The sequence below is a fragment of the Pararge aegeria genome, chromosome 21 (genome assembly GCF_905163445.1).
Source record: "Pararge aegeria chromosome 21, ilParAegt1.1, whole genome shotgun sequence".
NCBI lineage: Eukaryota > Metazoa > Arthropoda > Insecta > Lepidoptera > Nymphalidae > Pararge > Pararge aegeria.
In genome coordinates, this window is record NC_053200.1 from 4,742,376 (window position 1) to 4,765,419 (window position 23,044).

Genomic DNA, 23,044 nt, shown 5'->3' on the forward strand with positions numbered 1-23,044 from the left:
TTTACCCACGCAGAGCTAAAACAGATCCATCCATTGAGACATATAATAATCACAATAATTAAAATTAATCAACTAGACACTTTCAACAACATTCTTGCTCTAACAAATAATTAATAAGAAAAAATAAATATGAGAATCTTTGTTCTTTCTCAAGTTCATAGTTATTCGACATTTGACAATTATGTACAACACTAAACAATATAATATTAAATCAGTCCAATGAATTCAGCTAAATCCACATTTAATTTGTTATAGACCTATCATCTAAGACTAAATTTAATTGGTCACACAAAATTCAGAGAAACGAAGAACATAGACATATTTTATTGCATTGAACGCAAACATCCATTTAATCAACAGGTTTTTTTTATTATTTTTGGACTTTGATGTTTGAATTCATACAATATTTTATAAGTAATTGTAAATTATTCCAAGACATTGACAGACCAAGACGATGGTCAACTTGTAATTGTAAATGGAAAAACAAAGTTCAATGAGTCTGTGTCCATCAACCTATTCGGACTGCTGACCAATGCTGCTTGGTAGCAGAAATAAGCATGGTACAAATGTTGGTTGTGTCCTTCACTATTACAATTTTTTTAGTACCCAGAATAATAATTCCAAAAGTTTCTTTAAGTTCTGTTAGTATATTATATACCCTTTTTTTGTGGGATGTGTGTGTGTGTTGAATAAACATTCATATACCAGTGTCCAACTAAACTCAGTGATCTAGGCTAGTCCGTATATAAGATTACAATTGTGCAATAAGATAATAATCATTCGGCCCTTATTCGTGTAACACTACTTTAAGTAACAAAACAATTTACAATCGTTATGTGTTAGCTATAGATAAAAAAAAAATATTACAGAAATTCCGGATAGTTCCCACTTGCTTAGTTATATTATTATAAACATTTCATTTTATCAATGTATATATTCTAATACCAGAATAGGAAATATATTATGAATATTATTTGTCAAATGGTTTCATAGTACTAACAAATCTAAACTAATATTTATCATCAAATTAGCAACTTGTATACAAAAAGAATGGAACAATTTGGGAAAACTTTGACTGTGAAGTGAGCTTGGACGAAACACTTCTTCACATTTTATATAAAACAAAGCTAAACACTTATTTTGTCCCAGGATAGTTAACATCTGGTGTGAGGCTTCGGCCGTGGCTAGTTACCACCGTACCGAAAAAGATGTGCCGCAAAGCGATTTAGTGTACCGGTGCGATGTCGCGTAGCAACCAATTAGGGGTATGACTACCATACTCCCTAACAGGTTAGCCCGCTACCATCTTAGACTGCACCATTACTGAGCTTGTAATTATTTGGTTTTTTTTTTTTTTTTGATTTAGATAAAATTTGACATGTGGGATATGCCTTAATATGATTTTTTTTTTATATAATGCTCACTGCGCCTGAAATGGCAAATTGTAAGCCATTTTTGGGTCATAAGACCATTTATATGTACACAGTTAATGAAATAAATGAATTATGAATTATTAGTGTAATAAAAAAAAAAGTATAAAACAAAGCAAAACACTCATTTTGTCGCATGAACACTTTTACCAATAAATGTGCAACTTGAATTAACTTCAGATAAATTTCAATTACATAATTTAACATAATAAGTTAAATTGCAGTTTAATAGAATATACTTTAGATATTTTTATAGATACTTAATCTATAAAAATTTCTAAAACATATAAACGTATAATTAGTTTCTTTCGGTTGCACAAAGTCGGCGGTAACTGCTTGATCAAATGAAGCGCTTTGGAAGCTGTATCTTGAATTTGTCAACTAAAACTCTCTGATAACTTTTAAGAGCCATCTTCATACAATTGCATATATGTATAGACAAATATAAATTGATGCAGCAATATGTAATTACCTGTATACTAACATTAATTTATACAACAATTCATAATTCAATGAACATAAATATTATTGAACAATATGGATGTTAATTATGGGATAATATAAATACAACTATGATTATTCAGCATTATTTACTTGGCTATTTATCAGGCTAATGTTGTACAACCCACTTTTAGAAGACCAGCCTATGTCCCAGTTGTGGGGTAGTAAAAGCCTAGGAATGAAGGGTTATCAAAAAAAAATAATTTAAGATATAATTATGTAGTTATGAGTTAATAAGCTAGATAGCCACTAGTTAACATGACCTTAATGACATTCTTTAGTGTGATCAAACATTTGACAGAGAAGGAATTTGCTATAACTTGCACTGTTAAAATATATGTATATATATTATATTAAATATGGCTGAAGTCTTACTTTCTCTTTTGCGCACACTATATGAGCGTAACGAGATAGCACGACACCGTACGCTTTAAATAAATCTATTCTTTAATGGCGCAGATTATAAATATAATTTATTTACAAATAAATTTAAATACACTAAACTTAAAAATTTACAACATTGCCATCACCATTTGATATGATATTTATTGTCGCTATTACCAGAATTTAAATAGTATTAATAGGACAAGAAGAAAAGTCTTTGCTATATAAAGTCCATTTCTTCTCATTTTATTTTAAGTCTGTTTACAGAAAACACAGCTAAACTTTTTTTTATAACAATAATTTCGAGAGACGACGGCTTTAGTTTACACTAAAAGATCAAAACAGAAAGCTCTTTTCTAGCTCTGACTCTGTTTGTTTGGTGTAAATGCACCTTTATAGAATAACATTTTACTAATATATATTTACTTCTAGATGTTTTTAGTGTCTATGCATAGCTCTAACAGCAAGATAACTTTATCATTTCATATGTAAAGATTCCAAACAGACCCATTGCTGTGCCTATCCAAACTGTTTAACCACATTAAGATAAGGGTGTCACACTGATATAAAAAAACAGATATACAGTTACATCAATGAGAACTAATAAAAAAATAAAAAGTTTTAACATTAAATCAGAAGGAATTATCAATAATAAAGAAATGTACAATGGGGTCACTAAAATATCCAAGAAACTGTACCTTTCGATTTTTATATCAAATGTCACAATCACAATAATTGTCAAATTTACATTAAATATTTACATAGTATTTACACTTCTGTGGTTCCACTGTGCAGCACATGTATTGTAACATTAGTACTTCAGGAAACGCTGTATATACTGTCACTTCACTGACCGATAGATACGCATTGGTGTTGAAACACGCCTATTTTCGCACTAACACACGTATTTTCACATCAGTAGTTTTAAGATTTTGGTGTACACTGTTAACGTGGGTTCACTGCACATTTTGTCCACACTAGTGTTGTAACCCATGTTCTGTCACAATTGTTCTTGGTGCATATACTGTCACTATGGGTTCAATGTTCTGTTACACATTTCGTCACACTGTTGTAACACCAGAATTGTAAAAGTATTGTAATACATTTAATGTTGTGCTAGTATGTTTTCGTGGGGCACTATCACTGTGGGTTCACTGCACTAGTACACATATTGTGACATTAGTTTTGTAACACACATACTGACACACTGGTGTTTCTACGAGGGTGTGAACAGTGACACTGCACTGTTTCACTTATTGCCGCACTTTTGGTTTAGGAGGTGTGCGTCCCCGGGGCCGGGACTTCAGGCAGCACGGGCGGGGGCCCGGTGGTCCAATGCACAAGCGCGTGTTGAGGCATCTGCGACGCTGCGAAGTGGTCCTTTAGTAGCGCCTGTGAGAAGTTGCAATGCGTTTGGTACGCTTCATTTTCACGCTCCGTGTCTTCGGCTAGCCGGTACAGATCTACCAAACAAAATGCACAATATAATTATTATGATATGCAAGAAATTTCTCGAAACTCAGTCTCATGTTATCTTTAACATGAAGATTCTTATAAGTCCTAGAATCGTAGGGAAATATTAAGGTAACAATATGATCAGTAGCGTGCATATACAAAGTTTATGAATAGGGTGGGAATAAAGCAGGGAGATGGCATAAAATGGAAAAATCCTCCTACTATAAGAGTTATATGAAGAAATTAAGGTAGGCAGTGCTTTTAAAAATGTACAAAGTGCACGCCACTGAATGTTAACATTACAAAAACTTGGGTATCAATTAGTGCTCTAACTAGGTTGGTCCTTAAAGAGTTTTAAGTGATGAATGTTAAATAGTGAAACAAAAATAATATCTGGCCAAGTTCCTGTGTTCATTATGACAACTTATATAAAGAATGCAGCAAAAACTATTATGGTATTCAGAATATGAAGTTGCAAGAGAGTTGTGTATCTTTAAACTCCCATTTTAAATTCTTGACATGCCTTATATGTGTATATATTATGTTTTCAAAAATCTTAAAAGTTAATTATATTAAACTAAATTATATTATTTTTTATACATGTATATGTATTTTAACTTTTGATACATACATGTATGCAAAGTATTAACATATTTTGTATGCATCTTTTCATTAAACAGACTAATTAAAAAAAAAAAGATTTTCGCTATTTATGTCCAACTTTCTTGATTTATAATATATTTACCAATAATATTACCTATCTCCAGGGAGTCTAAAATATTTTTTTCTCCCTAGATAGGTAATATTATTATTATATAATTTTTTATACATAAATTATATTATTACAATACTAGCTGACCCGTGCAACTTCGTTGCACCAAATCAGTTATTACCGTAAAACACAAATAACATTTTCTAAAAATGCTAGATCGATTTATCGCCCCCGAACCCCCTGTATACTACATTCCATGAAAATCGTTGGAGCCGATTCCGAGATTCCAATTATATATATACAACAATTGCTTGTTTAAAGATAGAAGATAATATATTATATGCGTAGATGAAACACATACCTTTCAATATAGCAGATGCCCACAGTTGGACGTGTACATCTGGTATCTTGCTCGCTAGCTGCATAGCTGGCGTTACCATGTTCATGCTCTCTCGGGAGTTGTTGATGGACAGGAATATGTGGCCGAGTAACACCAGTGAGCATGACGTTAGACGGTTCAGGTCCTCCGCATTGGCCATCTTTAAAGTCTCCCGCAAGTATCGTCTGAAAGTTCGAACAGAATATATAATATTAATTATTATGATGATGGTGATAACTACATTTATTAACTTAACACTAAAGCTAGGAGTGTTCCAAACACGCTGGCGCCTAGCTTTCTAAGCAGTCTAAGTAGCGGATATTTTTTTTTGTCACACCATTACATACCACACCATTAATATTTAGCTATGAAGTTAGAACAATTTAGATATACGTTCACATAATTTCCAGTCAGTTATATATAAAAAATAAAAATGTTTTATTTCAGACTGACGGTGTGACTTGTCCATTTTCAAATTAAAGTTTTAAACAATGAGCATGAGATTATATTAATATAATTGGAAATTTTTTCTTGACAGGCAGTAACAATTAAGTCTGTAAAAAAGTAAAAAGGCAAAGTAAGCATTGGCGTAAAGTGCTGTTATGGCAAATGTAAAGGGCAAAAAGTATAAGAAGAATAAAGCATTAATTAAAAAAACAATTTAGATAAATAGTAGTAACCTAGAAATTGTACCTTTATAATAAAATAAAGGTACAATTTCTCGAAACGGTAGTAATAATTTTAGAACTTACTTGGCTTCATTGTATCGCGCTTGGAAGAATGCTTGCAAGCCCAATACGTAATACGAAGCGGCCCTTAGTCCGTGTGCGTACGCCGGCAATGCTTCCGGCCTTACCTACAACAATTATAAATTCTGTAGTAAAAACTTTACAAAGGGTTTCATAAACCGTATTTCGTTAAGTTTTCAGGTCACACAAAAAACAACCAACAAACCATATTATGCAGAGAAATCAAATAGACAATGAACCTGTCAATAATACTAAGAAAAATCGTAGTTTTTAACATAATAGACGGGGTTTTTTTTTATAAGTTGTATATTGTATATCTTGAAAACAATGCTGATTTGACTTATGCTTGAGCTATGTTAACATTTAGAGTTTTATACAGCCAAGCAGTATCATCAGTGTTCATATATAAAAGTAGGGTTAAAAGAAATTGGTAAACCTAATGGGGATTACTTAAAACTTTTAAGCAGAGGGCGCTGTGACTGCCAAACGCAGTTGTCACACTTAATATGTATCAAAACCAAACCTTAAATATGTGCGAATTGTTTAAGTTAATTTATGCGTTGTTCTGATATATTTGACAGCCGATTGGCGCAGTGGGCAGCGACTCTGCTTTCTGAGGCCAAGGCTGTAGGTTCGATTCCTACAACGGGAATTATGTGCTGAACATGAATATTTTCAGTGTCTGGGTGTTCTGTATAAGTTTTTATTTATATTATTCATCAATTAACCATACCAAAAATTATTACCCCTAACCAAAGCTACGCTTACTTTGTGGCTACATACCGATGTGTGTATTGACGTAGAATATTTATAAGAGGATCAGAAACGCACCCTAGTTCTGAGAAGAGCCCATAACAAACTACGCCAGGTTCTTTTTTGTTATCACCATCTCACAGTCGAGTTAATATTTAGCTATGAAGTTGGAGCGATTCATACCCAAGCTTTTTTATCATACAAAATAAAAAAGATTTAAAAATATTAATTTCAATAGGATTTTTGTATAAGTTTACGTTTTACATAAACTTTGAACTTATTGAGAGAGATCTTAAGAATTTCATAATTTTCTATTTAACCTTGTATATACAAACCTGTTCCATTAGTTGTGCCAAGTCATTGTCTCTCCTTCCCCGTAAGTAAACAATTGCCAGATTTAATTTCGCAAACATCCAAAGATCCCTTTCTTGTGACATCTGTAAAAAAAAAACCTTCGTTATATTTTGATCACCCATGTTTATTTAAATACAATAAGTTCATTTCTTTGACGGCCGTCTGGCGCAATGAGCAGCGACCCTGCTTTCTGAGTCCATGGCCGTGGGTTCGATTCCCACAACTGGACAATATTTGTGTGATGAACATGAATGTTTTCAGTGTCTGGGTGTTTATCTATATATTATAAGTATTTATGTATATTATTCATAAAAAAATATTCATCAGTTATCTTAGTACCCATAACACAAGCTACGCTTACTTTGGGCCTAGATGGCGATGTGTGTATTGTGGTAGTATATTTTGTATATTTATTTATTTTGGGTTTTTTTAATTTGAGCAATTAAAATATCACTTGCTTTAACGGCGAGGAAATACATCGTGAGGAAACCTGCATGCCTAAAAGTTCTCCATTCTCAAATGCGTGTGAAGTCTACCTAACCCGTACCCAGCCAGCCTAGACTATAGACTGAGCCCTTTTTTTATAGGAGACCGGCGTCCTGCAGTGGGCGTTGTTTGTTACAGATATTTGTCCAAGTCCATTTATTTGCTATACTTTACCGGGTGTTATACTTAATAACTTTGGGCAGCGTGCCCTGGGCCAGTAATGTGTTGATAACGATGTTGATCAAAGGAGAATGCCGGAACACGGTTTCGTTTTGTGCCTCATTTAAAATGGTATCAAAAATTAAGTTTTTATTTAAAAAAAAAGACCTCTTAAATCCCAAGCCTGAACTTCGACGCTTAAAAAATCTTTTAATGAAATAGATTAGTGGTTCTAATATATTGTGAACAGTATCAATAGGTAGGTACAATAATCGCATGTGTCAAAAATAACCTTAATTCACGAACTTCATTTGCATGTAACTCTGAAATCCGGCGAACTAGTTTTAATATTTTTGGTAATGTATTTTAATTACAGTACATTATAAATATAATATATAATAATAGGGTTTAAAAATTATTAAACCCTTCAAAATGAGATAAATTCCAAGAAGGCACCATATAAGTACTATGTGAAACCAAATCCCATACTACATCCGGCATTCTCCTTTGGGACACTCGTAGACGTTGTTTGTCCTACAGATATTTGTCCAAGTCCATTTCTTTGTCATACTTTACCGGGTGTTATACCAATAACTTTGGGCAGCGTGCCCTGGGACAGTAATGTGTTGATGATGAGGATGTTCAAATTTTTGACACTGGTCGATGTTGTTTGTTCGACAGATATTTGTCCTTTCTTTGTTATACTTTACCTTTTATAACTAGTGTTAAGCTTTTATAAAGGCCCCATAACTTTAGGCAGCGTGCCCTTCGCCCTATTTCAAAGGAGGACGGCACCCAGCTACACAGATGATGATGAAAGTACCTCACGTTGAAGACACATTTTTTCGGATGCGAATATTACTTAATACAAATCACATTACAACCCACCGTCGTAATGTATTACAGTACAACATTACAAATTTTACGAATGAAACATTACAAACATTACGAATGCGACTTAAGGTACCTTTAGATAACAGGTCTTGTGATGAGGGATGTTTTGTGTCATTTATGCAATGGCACAAAAAGACTTTCATCCAGCGGGACTTAGACGACGATGTGATTCCCGCGCGCTGTAATACTAAGTGTGTAGTAAGTACTCAGTGTTAATCTGGGTACTTACATTAATGGCGGTTAGGAACTGCGCCTCAGCTGCTTCCATGCAGTTCATGGACATGGCGTACAGCCCCAGCAGGCAATGTAGCTGTGGAGTATGCGTAGCCGCCGTTTGCGCTGCAAGTAGTGATACAGATTAAAAAAAAAAAAAAAACTATCAAGTGTCCCTTTACGAGTCCCCTAAACTTACGAACTTTGCGTAGGAGCTCGAGTTCACCTTCAGGAGGCCGAGTTCGAATCCCAGCACGCACCTCTAAATCTTCAGTTAGAGGTGCGCGCTGTGCGTGCGATGTGCGTTATGTACGTACTCGTATGTCGCAGTTATGTGCGTTTAAAATTATTAAGATATCACTTGCTTCAACGGTGAAGGAAAACATCGTGAGGAAACCTGCATGCCTGAGAGTTATCCATAATGTTCTCAACGGTGTGTGGAGTCCACCAATCCGCACTGGGCCAGCGTGGGGGACTACGGCCTTAACGCCTTCTCATTGTGGGAGAAGACGTACGGGTCTTCTGTTGTGGTAATGGATTGATATGACGAAACTTTACGATCCGCTGAATCAGCGTCAACTTCAGACGGCGCCTAACGTCCTTATAGTCATCAAATAAGAATTGGTAAAACGAGTTTATCCTCTAGGAATCGCAGCGGAAATACATCAAAATGTTTATTGTACAGGCTTGTCTTCATCAAAAGATAGCTTCCATTGTACAGTTATCTTAATTCTGCGTTCGATAGTACATTATCGCAAGTTCCTAAAAATTTGACGTTGTACATAAGAGCATTCCTTCGCACTATTCCAAATTTCTCACTACTTTTGATACAAAAAGGAGAATGTCGTAATTTATTTACGGAGTCAAATCCCATTCCGTACCTTAAATAAATCTCCATCACTGTATTCTGAATCGTCTGACACATATTCATTAAGGTTCAGAGTGGTCAGAATAAACTTCTTTGTGGTGTATTTTACTGTCCTTCACTTTATATTAATTATTTTGGAACATTTAAAAGTTTACTCGAAAAATACTCATCCGATCATACCATAATTATGGGTGACTTCAACGTGCTTTATATAAAACAACCACCGTTCTAAACATTAAATGAACATTATTAACAGTTCCAATCTAATGTTACTACCCACCCATGTTTCTCATATCTTTCCGAACTGTATGCCTACCCAATGATGGTTTCTTCGCAAAATCTCGTTGAGTCATGGACCTGCAGAGGCTTTCTCCTATCGTAACTTTGACTACTTGTCATCGTAAAATTCGTCCTCCAAAAGCAATCCTAACTATAGTTATGCGACGAAGCTTTCGAAACTTTCACAATGATAAATTTAACACTGTAGACTTTGACATGCTTTTGGCTGTCTTGAGGATGAATAATATGTCACAACTTGTTGTCACCTGGTTTCAGGTATCATCGGTGTGTACGGTCGGAAAAGTTATCTACCTTCATTTCACTTATTTCTGGAGTGCCTCAAGGTGGTGTTCTTTCTCCTCTTATTTTCTATATAAATTGTACTTCCTCGGTTATATCTTCGTCCAATCATTTATACGCTGATGACTTGCACGTTTATGTATCTTCGACCATTGATGACCTTGCATATGCGTTTGAAACTCTCTATACTGATTTAAATAATATAACGGCTTATTTCCTTTGTTCCTTATTGTATAATAGTTTACCGCCAATTCTTTTTGATGGTACGACTATTCCATTAAGTAGCTCGGTCAGAAATCTTGGGACTTATAATAGAAAATACTATGGTCTTGTGACCACACGTTTCTGAAATGATTTGCAAGATTTTTGGTGCTTGAAGCGGTGGAAAAACTTTTTATCTATTAAATCCAAAATTCTTATAGCTAATACCTTATTACTGACTATTTTGGATTACGCAGATGTCTCCTATTTTGATTTATCTGAGACCATGCTGAATAAACTTGAGAGGCTAATAACTATTTGATCACGTGTCTCAGTATCGTGCTCAATTAAAGTGGCTACCAATTCGTTCTCGTAGAAACTTATACTTTCTTTCTCTCGTTTACTCCATTTTATAATATGCTAAACGCCGCCATATTTAAAAGACCGATTCCCCGTTCTTGGTAGCAATGTTCACTTAAAACTGCGAGCTAATAATGACAGCATGTTTGTTACACGTTCCTTCTACGCGTTCATTGACGTATGGCAAAACTTTTACAGTAAAGGTGGTTTACCTATGAAATGAGCTGCCGAGGGAAATAAGACAGTCTTAATCATTATACGTCTTTCACTCGCGGTTAAAAGACTATTCTAGTATATCCTGTCTAGTGAGTTGAAAAATATCTATGTAACTTTGTTTGAATGGTAAGTAATATCTATTTAAGTTAATATATTGATTTATATAAATATATATATGTTTTAACTATATACTGGCTGAATTTTGCAATCGTCTCGAAAAAAATAGGGTGTGATAGGCAAGTTAAATATAAGTTGAATACAGTAGTATTTTCTTAATATCTTTTGTTTTACTACAAGTCCTGCATATCCAAGAAACTACATAAACGTAAGAGACACTACGGCGCCCTATCCAACACCACTGAATTCAGAGGTCGCGCATTATTTTAACTTTCACCGGAGTGTATGTAAAACCGCACCATCGATAAATACCCGTGATTTGAATATTTGTACGGCATTCGTCGGTGCAAGTACATATGTATGAACTGTAATAGGCCTACATGAATAAAGAAATTTTGAATTTGAATTTGGTACAAAGAAAAGCAGCACGACGCGGGCCGTGCAGAGAATTTCCAGGAAAGTCGAAGCATATTGCAGGGTGACTATGATTTCGAATTTAAGTATTTTTACTTTTTTTATTGGATTATTGTTTTGTTTTTTATTTTTTTAATAGAATTCATTAATGGAATAAAAATCTTAATGAGTTCCTGAAACTTAAAAAAAAAATAAAGCAACCATACCATTTAATTTACTTATCACAACTTATTTTTTTGAAGACAATAGGACCCACCACCCAGATCACCCAGTGTGTTTTATTATATACTAGCTGTTGCCCGCGACTTCGTCTGCGTTTGATATTGTTTTTAAAGTATTCAGTACCGCTAAGCCTTAAATGAGTATAGTAGTATATATATAACATGTGACTGTCAATTAATTATAGATAAATAATTTGCAATAAAATAAAATTGCGACTATAATTAAAGATCTAAGCTATCCTATCTCTTAAGTTGGACCAGACTGCTCACGGTGTGTCAATTTAATTTAAAATCGGTTAAGTTGTTTAGGAGTCCATCGCGGACAAACATCGTGACAGGAGATTTATATATATTAAGATTATAGTAGGTATAGTATATAATTTTCAAATCTGCCTATTGAACTATCCCGTTTTATGTAAAATCTTTCATAATCATAATCATTTATTGCAAAATACATGTCAATAAGGTTTTACATGTTGATTTAAGGTACAGTGTATTACCAGTAATTTGGCATGCAATGTTACAAAATAGATACAACCGCCCAACTTCTTGATGTCAAAAGAATATAATAATAACACTTAGATTAATAAATTGTCACATTAGTTATTAGATTAAAATCTTATTTGAGACATAACATTTGAACTATTAGGCACATTGGATATAGGCAGGCTGATCATAAATAGAAAAATTAATAAAGTTATTCTCTAAATTGCAAATAGTCATTTATGCTGTAAAATGTTTTGGAGCTAAGCCATTCATATAATTTTCTCTTGAATGGCGCGAATGGTAATGACTTTCTTCAACCAAAGGTTGTCTGGAGGATATCGCTTCAAGCGATAAGGCCGCCTTTGCACATATTTTTAGTATTATCGTTCGTTTTGTTAACCTAGCTTTCTATTATGCTTTCTAGTATGTGCAAAAAAGACTTTCTTTTATATTCTATTCTAAATCACTAGGCATCCGATTTAGGCGTTCCATATGTTTACTGAAACATGGAAATTGACATTAGAATCCGAATTCCCGTCTACACTAACAACGAACAAGGCAATGCCTAAATAAATAACGCTTTTTTTAAGGAGGACCCTAGGAGTTGGTGAAACGTTTTTTCTAGGGCAAACGCCTAACTAACTTAATAACTGTTAAGTAAAGGTGTAAAAGTTTAAGAGTGCCCAAGACGAAGGCATTCGGTCTACGCCTAGGGCACTTATCATCGTTGGATAATATACTGAGTAATATGCTAACCTAACCGAACAATTGATGCAATAACACAACAAGTGATAAGTTTTATTTTTATTTATTAGGACAAACGACAATAGTTACAAAAACAGATGAAAGCGATGATCCTGCAAAAGTGTAAACTGTGTTGCAGATAATCATCGCCCTCCAAAAAATTATAACACAGTTTCAGAGTCCATGAAAATAGAGGAGTTACTACGTTACAAACAGCTCTTAACAAAAATAGTTGATAAAATAAAGGAAGAAATATACACTATGGTTTTCTGTGACGAGTGAGAGAAACGCTTTCGTCTAAGCGAAGTAATAATTTTAGAGTAAACAGAATTTCCTTCGGATGCGGATGTTATTTAATTCACGGAGGTCGTCCGGGGATGTACTGCCGCCAAGAAGCATTGCTGTTTTCCGGTCTGAAGAGCGTGGTTGCCGGTGTAATTGCAGGCAGGTGAGGATTAACACCTACGCCCCAGGTTGGTGGACGATGGGCGGCGCTGTTTAGGCGGCGTCCGTAAAAAAAGGAACAAATGGTGTATTCTTTTACTTTTACACTTTAGATACAAAGTTGTAAGTCTAAATCCTTACTTAATATTATAAATGCGGAATTCTTTGTTCACGCCCTAACTTAGAAACTTGATATTTGGCATAGTAGAAAGGTCGGCAGTTGGTGCGCTACTTCATATCCCAGGAAAACAAACGGTTCCCACGTGTTTTGCAAAAAATATTATTATAAGTAATAAATGTAATAATAATAAAATAATCAAATAAACGCGCGCACTTAACAGCATACAAACGCACCTTTATGGAGTATACAAACGCGTTTCATAGAGTATATAAACCCACGTTCTTGGAGTATACAAACGCGACTTCACGGAGTATACAAACGCGCTTTATGGAATATACAAACGCGCTCACATGGAATATACAAACGCACGTTCATTGAGTATACAAACGCGCGCACATGGAGTATACAAACGCGCGGTCATTGAGTATACAAATGCGCGCACATGGAGTATACAAACGCGCGGTCATTGAGTAATACAAAGTGGCACATACCGTTGGGCGCGGAGGAGAGCAGGGTGGCTGCGCGTGCAATCTCTTGCAGCGCATGCGCCTTGCCACCCGCCACGAGCCGGCACAGCGCCGCGTGCTCCAGTAGTGCCATGCGCAGCCGCCACGCCAGAGCCGCGGAGCCCCGAGCGCCGCTTGCGCCCGCGCTACTTCCGGCCGCTTCGCTGACCTCCTCGCTCGCTGGAGTACAATAGGCATGATTAGAAATAGTTTTTTTTTATTATTCCACTACAAGTTAACCCTTGACTGCAATATCACCTGGTGGTAAGTGATGATGCAGTCCAAGATGGTAGCGGGCTAACCTGTTAGAGAGTATGGTAGTATTTCCTAATCGGTTTGTACGCGACATTGTACCAGAACAATAAATCGCTTAGCGGCAAGTCTTTGTCGGTAGGGTGGTAACTGGCCACGGCTAAAGCCTCCCACCAGACCAGACCAGAGAAAATTAAGAAATTATAAATTCCCAAATGGCCCCTGTCAGGAATCGAACCCTGGACCTCCTACTTAAATTCACAGCGCTCACCGTTGCACCAGGGATGTCGTCGTCGATCGTTTTATTACTTTACAAAGTCTTATATGCAACTGTTCATAATTAAGTATTAAAACACTTGTTTGATAAAACCACATTCGGATTTTAAATTCCCCTTGATTATAAAACAGTTGCATAAATAAACCAAATCAAGTCAGTCAGATTGTATGCATTGTGTTAACTTTTTGTGGTTTACGGAAGTATCCATCAATCTATGGCTTTTATCTTCAATAGGGTTATCATAAGTAAACACTTGGAATGTTTTGAATTCGTTTGTATGGTAAAATAAATATGCTTCTTTTGATTTCTAATTTTTACAGGGTGATTCCTTATGAAATATACTTATGCACTCTTTAACAGTATTTCGTAATTCGATTACACGTTGTATAGGCGATTTCCACATACCATCAGGTCGGCCTTTTGTTTGGTCCTTCAATTATTGCTATTAAAAAAACGGGAAAAAAGTATGATTTCACTGCTAAATATCTCAAAGTGTTGTAGGTACTCACAGGTGAGCTTGTCGATCTGCGCAAGCGCCTTCTCTGTGTACTTGTGCGCCTTGTCCATGTAGCCCGCCTGCGCAGCGTGCATCACTGTCACCAGGTACACCAACACGTACAGCTGCTGGCGCGACAGCCACACGAACGACTCGCCCGCACCCGCCGCCGCGCCCGCCGCTGGCGCGCCGCACACGGCTGCACATACAACGGTGTACAAACTACGGAACGGTTTACAAAATACTACAGACCGGTTAACATATTACGGAATGTTTTACACATTACAGAACAGATTAAATTACGGAACGGTTTACAAAATACAAAAGACCGGTTAGCAAATTGCGGAATGGTTTACGCATTACGGAACGGTTTACAGATTATGGAAAAGCTTACAAATTTAAGGAACGTTTACAAAATTTTAGGAACGTTTACCAAATTACGGAAAATTACAAAAGAGTTTAGAAATTAGGGAATGGTTTACATTTTTTTTAAATGTAAACTAAACGCCATATCATACCCCAAAGTAAATAAAATACAAAACATTGTATTTCAAAATACGTGGGTATGATCCGAAAGAGTGTGGTAAACCAATTGATCATCGTAGCAACCTTACTAATATTATTAATCAGAAACTGTGTTTCGTTGTTTGCCTCTACTTTACACTCTATGAATACAATCGACTTGATTTTTGGCAAAGAGGTAGTTGAAACTAAGGAGAGTAAAATAGGCTACTTGAGGTATGAATTGCTATAAATTAATACCCCGGCTAAGTTTGTTTTGGGCTATTTTTAGACCAGGATGCGTTTGGAACCCTTCTAGTTTTAAGTTACGAAAGTCGTTATCACCATCACGTCCCTAGAATGGTTATAATATATATACGCACGCCTCATAAGTGCCTGTGATAAGTCTATATGAAGAAACCTTTTTGAATTTGAATATCCCAGGAAAAACAAACGGTTTCCACGGGATCTTTAACAAAACATACCATAGTCAAACTCGATGTGGAATTTATGTGATGTATAAGTGTCGCCACACGATTAATGATCAAAAATTTTAATTTTATTTCCATTTCAAAGTTAAACATTAAAATATTAGTATTTTTTCCGAAAGATAACTTAACCGCCCAGAGTGTAATAATTAAGTAAAATAGCATATAGTACTCATTATAGAATTTCGGGGGTTAGTAACATTCGGAGTTTTTATGATCAATCGTCAAATTTACTACGCGTGGTATGAGATGATGATCTTTTTTGTCGATTAACGAACTTGGATATGATTTACCCGGCTCGAGTGGGCTTGGAGGCAAAGTGAAATTTTCTTGGCAAAGGAAAAGAGCGAGCCCATGAATTAAAATAAATAAGCTGAAATTTCAAAAATAATGATAACCGATATTTCTAACAGTCTGATTTATTTATTTACTTTTTACTTTTACTATTACTTAATAATAAGGTAAAAAAAATTCAAAAGGTTTATAACATCTGCATGTCATTGGTTGCTAAGCAACGCTTTGTTGGTAAACATTCCATAACTAATTTGGATATGTATAGTCATATAACATGGCTCACCGTCGTCATCCGGCCACCCGGGCGCCATGATGGTCTGGATGATCTGTTGCAGCTGTTTCAGACATGGCTTCACGCTCTTCACCTGGCCAGTCATCAGGTAGTGGCACACCTTAAAAACCGATTAAAAAATTTAAGTTTATTTAATGTGTTAAAGCTCGATTATTACTATACTCGATTATAATAAAGCGAAGCTAGAAGCAGTGATAACCCAGTGGGTAGCACTCCGACTTCACTTTCGGGGGGACCGAGTTCAAAACCCAGCACGCACCTTTTCTAAGCTATGTGCGTTTTAAGCAAATAAAATATCACTTGCTTGTACGAAGGAGAACATCGTGAGGAAACCTGCATGCTCGAGAGTTCTCTATAATTTCAAAACAAAAATCAAAATTCATTCATCATTCTGTTACCAATGCAGTGAAATAGACGCGGCTCGCGTCAGCAGTTGACCGTCGATATGATTTTGATGCGATGGTGCTTCAAAACTATCCACTTACAATTTACAATTTATTTATTGTGCGCTTTAAGATGCAATTTTTTATAATTACCCTCTTTAAGTAAATTAGCCTGTAAGTTCCCTTTAAGTGACAATTCCGTTATGGAACAATAAAATTCATATATTTCAAGTAGGCCCATGTTAAAAGCACTTTTGAAATGTTAAGTCAGTCTGTTTGTAGTGATAATGTTCTCAAAGGTGTGTGGAGTCAACCAGGCCACACTGGGCCAGCGTGTTGGACCACGGTCCTAACCTATTCTCATTGTGGGGGAAGACCCGTGTAGTGGGCGGTAATGGGTTGATATGATGATTATGATGGGTACTAAACAATTGATGAATTTCTTAATGAGACGGTAGCTTGGAATCAGGCCGCTCCACTTTGATCTCTCACAAGATAAATGGTTGTTATATTGTCGTCAAATTGACAGCTTCACAGGTTGAATTTTAGCGCTCTTAGAAAAACCTGTCCTGTGAACAAACCTGTACTGTAACCTACACTTTCCATATTCAAGAAATCAGTCAAAAATATATATGATACTAATAGAAAAATAAAAAAAATATGCTATGGCAATAAAAATATGCTATGGCAACAATAGCATTAGGTATTTACATTTGACGTCAAATGGGGTCACGGATAACTATGGCAATAGAAAAGAGTCTAAGATCCTAAAACATAATAGAATAATAATCCACAAATCATGTTCACAAGCGCAGTTATAATAATTGGGATTGTCATTGTTCTGTTCAGATAATGAAATAGGTATATGAGAAATTTAATAAACATTACTTGATATTATAATAACTTCTCTAAATAGTGAAGCTATTCTAGACTAGATTAACAAAGAGTGGTTATGCCAGTCACGTGAGGTCATCAGGTACGCTCATAATAGCTAGGAGTCGCTGTGGTCGGATACGGCCAGGAGGGTATATATAATCAGTTACCTGCAGTACAAAATAGAAGACTTTCAAGTATTCCTTCTGATGTGGGCTGCCAGCCCATGTCTCCACAAGGTGTCCAGCCTGATTCAGTAGAGGTAGCACTTCTTGGATTTTCTTGTCTATTAGTAGTAACTGTAACAATAGACAAAAAGAATTAACATTTGTATTGATTGACAAAATTGATTATTTGGTTTACTAATTAATTTATACTCTTTAATTGTACACCACAAAAAGATATGTACATATAAGGTCATCTTTTGTATTTTACTTAAAAAAGTAAGATACATAAGGTGGCCTTATTGCTCATTAGCAATCTCAGCCAGGCAACCTTAGTATTAGGAAAACGGAAAGAACACATAAAAACATTTAAAATATTTAAACCCCTTTAGCTTAAGATAATAAAAACATCTTAACTTACCATAACCCTACTGAGTAAAAACAGTACTCTTGTGTAAGCAGCATTGGAGATCTGTGCATAGTCCACTCCCACACCGAGGAGACTGCTTGCCACTTCATACTCCCGCTCTGTTGCATGGATTTGCTTAAAAAAAATTTTTTTTTTTTACAGACCATCACTATATGTAGTATTTTTATACTCTATCACATAATCATAGTCTATGTATCACATGAAAGTAGATTTGTCCTCTAGTAGATTTGGTCTCCTTTCTCAAAGGATATTTAACATCCTGTGTGCTATGTGGTGACGGCAGCTAAGAATACAGTTGTTACCACCCCTCCTGTTGATGCAGGTGTTGTTTAAGGCGTCAAAATGAATATATGGGAGAACAAGTAGCAGATTCCTCTGAGTTATCGCTACCGACTAATGCAATTACCAACCCAACTGCCAGTGTAATTATAGCCAAACCATCTCATTGGATAAAGCCTTTAATCCAGTGGACTGTTATAAACTATTGATGATTTGACATACAGGAAAAAAACTACTACTTTTACTTGCCGAGAGATCGAGACAGTACCATCACAATAGATAGTAATTGGTCAATGTGACAGCAGGGTCAAGGTGAACCTGAGTCGTAAGCAGAAGAAGAACATCCAGGAAAATAACGCATGATACAAAATAAGAAGGAAAACAAAAAGCTCTCTTTGATAAAACCCAGATTTGGCAGACCAGAAATGTTGAACCTAACGATCAAAATTTCAAAGGTGACATGTTGCACCAACCACAAATATTCTAGAAAAGGGGGCATCAATGAGAAAAACTAGATTTTAAATACACGAACAAACTACTTTTTAAATTGATATTGGCAAATTTTGCCAGTGACTTATTTATGTGGAAATTATGATATGTTTGCCTATGTTTTCCTTGAATGTTCCTCCTTCTATCACTATGAAAAAACAAGTTAATGTGCTATTGCAGACATCTTTGTAAAATGTAATTAATATGCCATTCGGGTGTTATTGACTAACAAACATCACCCTTAAAAACTTTTGATGGGTGAATGTTTCCTACTTTATAATATTACTTTTATATAGAGAATAGATTGACTGAGCAGCTACAGCTGATGAACCTGTTCTTGATCTCATTCAGCAATCCTGCAATTACTGAGGTTAAATAATTGTATGTGTATGTCAAGTATACTAGAAGAGTGCTCAAATGAATTTGTGAAATATGCTAGATACTCACTGCCAACTGGAATATTAGCCTGCAGTGCCAGTAAACACTGTGTTGTGACAGTTCGATAGCCTTTCGTAGTATAGGTTTAGAATGGGAAGGCTGTCCCTGCTGTTCGAACAGCTCCGCCAGCACACTTGCAGCTTCGAATTTGACATCATCGAACCCGTTGATGGTCTGAGATAAGCACCACTGTAACGAAAACACTTTATGACCCACTTCAACAACATTGTTTACATCCACATCCCATCCACCAACACAACCACACTGAAACACGGCACGTCAAAAGATTTGTGTATACGGTATATGCACCCTCACTCATCAAATATGTAATGAAATAACACTTACACTCTGCTCCAAATGCGTTCTCGCCAAATCGATGTTTTTAGTATGCGTCAATAGGATATTACCGAGTTGTAAATGTGTTCTGGCCTCGACCCTCTGTGGTGGTTTAAAATTAAATACTGCTTGAAGACACTGAATACAGCTTTTTATGTCAGGAGGGTTTGATGTACGAAAATGTTCCGCTAAACCTAGTAATGAGATATACCAAGCGTCCTGCGTTGACGCCATTTTGACATTTCTGAATGAACTTGGAGGGAGCAGTGCTGACAGCTGTTGGTTTTAGTTTATCTTTGGCAAGGCAAATCATAGACAAGGCCAAGTCTTATAGTTATTGACAGTGTTGAGAACCGCGAGGTTATCCCATTCCCCACCATCAAAAGAACTACCAGTTCAATTAAATGGGTATAACTAACATATGAAGTTCTTTGATGTTTCATTTATTTTATAATCGACTAAGAAGAATACGATACCTAGGACTATAGATACATTTTAAACCGTCCCGAAAATCAGCAGGGTTCTCTTAGGAGAGGATGAAAGTTTTTGACAATTTTATAACTTTTAACTCTAAAATATGTAATAGACGATGAAATGGTAAGTCTCACGGTGGACGCTCGGAGTCGAGCGAGCAGGTACCAATAGCAGGTGCGAACGACTGATTAGAAGGAACATAAGCTAAAACATAACTAATTTGTAACTTCAACATTCAAACTTCATTTATTTTAAGTAGGCCTAATTAATAAGCACTTATGAAACTTCAAGTCTGTTTGAAGTGACTCTACCACTTGAGCTAGTTGGTTCTACGTTTTTCGACTAGTTTATTACTAGGTATTAAATTAGAATGGCGCCACATTTGCATCAGGGTAACTCTTAAAAGAAGCGCCAAATATAAATATTGTTAGAGTAGGCTTGAAAAATAAACAAGGAAGTATGGAGATACAAGGAAGTTAGGTTATATTTACCACAATATTTTGTACAACGTAAGTTGTTGAAATTCTCAATAATTAACTACTTTAGTCGATAATGACATTAAATTTTTTAACTCGGCATACTTCAATTCATCTACGATTGCTACATTCATACCATACCCTGTGCATTCACCAGCGCCATTGTGGAGGATTTTCGAACTGTTATTTAGCGCAACAACTGGACACTTTTTCAACTTTTCTCCCATATAAGATGACTCTCCTTACCTCTACCCTCCATAACTTGTATTGAATCTTGCAAGTATTTATCATCCCTAGGCGACAGTACTCAGCAGCTGACTGCGGCAATCCTTTTACTCTAGTATAATATAATCTATGCCCCTCATTACTTACTGGTCTGTGCACTAAGGCCAAAGAGCTAGACTACAATAGTGTACTCGTAGACAGAGAAGTAAATAGACGAATGGTTGGCGTGCCGCTTGTGAGACAGAGCATATTAGAGAAGTGTTGCCATACATTTTTTTTAACCCGATTCTAAGGTCTCAGATTTCAGGTCTTCTACCACACTTATAGTTTGTTGGTATTTGTTTATTACTATTTGTTCCATACAAAATGTAGGCATTTGTTTCATTAGAAGCAGCTGCACTTAGAAACATATCCTAAAGGAACTGCATTATAATTTTTAATGTTCCGTAATTAACTTAATTGTAAAAAGCGAACAGTTTATGGAATAACAATAGTACGTTGGTCTGTGAAGCAATTTGGCAGTTTTTATGAGAAAGACTTCCGGCTCGTGATTAGTTGGAATAGGGAAACGTAAATACTGAAAAAAATAAAACAACATTATAATGTTAATAATATAACAAATAATTATTTATTTGCATATATACTTTTGCAAACACCTGTATTTTGTTACGATTAACAAAAATTGTTTTTACAATCATAAAATTGAATTGTAATAATTACAATTTAACAAGTACACCAAACAAGAGAGAAGCATAATGTAGGTTTCGCATTAATCAGCTCAATTCAGAAGAATTTATATATCGAGGAAGGCTATAGAAAAATGTGAGCGAACGAAGTCGCGTTTTTTCGAACCTAGTTTTAATTAAAGATAACCGAGGGTTCATGAATGCCTCTCATGAAAAAAATTGTATTTTGGCAGACAATTTGTTAAAGATTATCAAGGATATTTGTATCAAGGAGACCATTCTTAACAGAAAAAATAATAATTCGTAAATTAATAACAGAATTCTTTGTTTACTGTCCCTTAAAGAGTATAAGTTTAGTATTGATATTTCTGATTTTATCCTCTGGTGCAAATTTTTTTGTGGCATGGTGAATGCGGATTTCAAAATAACGCGCCGTAATAGCTTTGATCAACAAGATCCGGTGATTACCAACAAAAGTCTGGTTATTAAAATGGTCTTTGGTAAACACAATCTGTGTTTTGCAAATTTTCAGTCGAAGATATAAGTATCAGCATTATATTTTGATCTGCGAAAAATGCTACTCCTTTAGTTAATAAATTAAACTGCGTAGTTTAGGAATTTTTCATGCTGAATGCAGGCAACACTGCACTCTATTATACTTTAGGTTATGTATGATTGAAATTAGCATTAAACCTTATAAACGATCTATTTTCTATTGTAAATTGTGTAGTATATGATAGAAATATAATAAACGATAATTATCTATACTTTTAACAAATCAAAAGTATTGTACTTACGAGTGGAACGACAAATCCGGAAATTCACGTTCTCTATCACTTTTACGTCCTAAAACACTGCACCGAGCTGCACTGTTTTCGCAGAAATTCTTCACGGAAGCTGGTTATTAATTATGTCAAATTAGTTAGGTCTTTATTTTTGTGCTCACAATCCGTTTATCTCGAATTTCTTACTTATAAAAGTATCTCTTACTAATAAAACGATGGCTAACTGTCAAACTTGTTTCGCAAAGTGCTATGCTAATATATGAAAAAACCGGCACGCGGTATGAGACAAAAGACCCTATCCTCGTTTATTTACAAGACGTATACATAAGTTCTCTTACTTGTGTGAATGCGACGGATGCTATCCATTTGTCTATTTACTTCTCTGTCTACGAGTGTTCTGGATAAAGGCTTAACGATGATAGCGATGAGTAAGGTTTTGGTTTTCTACCTATTTGGTCACGTTAAAGTAAACTACGGTTTATATGGAATCGAAAAAGCGCCACCTAGTTACAATAATAAAAAATAATATTGTTTCTAGTATTGTACTTTTAGAATAGCCGTGGGCTTCTTCCCCTGCACGATGAACCTCTTTTCAGAATTGTACGTTTTTAATTGTAGCAATTTTGACATCACAATAGCAGGCCAAAAAGTTGAGAGTGC

General features: G+C 35.5%; 1 protein-coding gene across 1 annotated transcript; it reads right to left on the reverse strand.

Annotated features, from left to right (window-relative positions):
- Positions 1-1,359: 1,359 nt before the first annotated feature.
- On the reverse strand, positions 1,360-19,984 carry LOC120633093 (MAU2 chromatid cohesion factor homolog). The gene is made up of 12 exons (XM_039903202.1): positions 19,748-19,984; positions 19,412-19,591; positions 18,188-18,310; positions 17,773-17,901; positions 16,338-16,446; positions 14,785-14,970; positions 13,732-13,926; positions 8,486-8,595; positions 6,699-6,800; positions 5,614-5,717; positions 4,844-5,046; positions 1,360-3,778 (listed from the first exon to the last, which is right to left on the reverse strand). The coding sequence occupies exons 1-12, from the start codon at positions 19,970-19,972 to the stop codon at positions 3,588-3,590; spliced, it is 1,857 nt and encodes a 618-aa protein (XP_039759136.1). The 5' UTR covers positions 19,973-19,984; the 3' UTR covers positions 1,360-3,587.
- Positions 19,985-23,044: the final 3,060 nt, after the last annotated feature.

What these genes read in the sequence shown, in the direction of transcription:
- LOC120633093 (XM_039903202.1), bottom strand. Translation starts at nt 19,972, where the DNA reads ATGGCGTCAACGCAGGACGCTTGGTATATCTCATTACTAGGTTTAGCG. An exon ending in GAACGCATTTGGAGCAGAGT is followed by an intron (nt 19,592 to 19,747) that starts GTAAGTGTTATT and finishes TTTTCGTTACAG; the next exon opens with TGGTGCTTATCTCAGACCAT. An exon ending in GCGCGATACAATGAAGCCAA is followed by an intron (nt 5,047 to 5,613) that starts GTAAGTTCTAAA and finishes TCGAACTTTCAG; the next exon opens with ACGATACTTGCGGGAGACTT.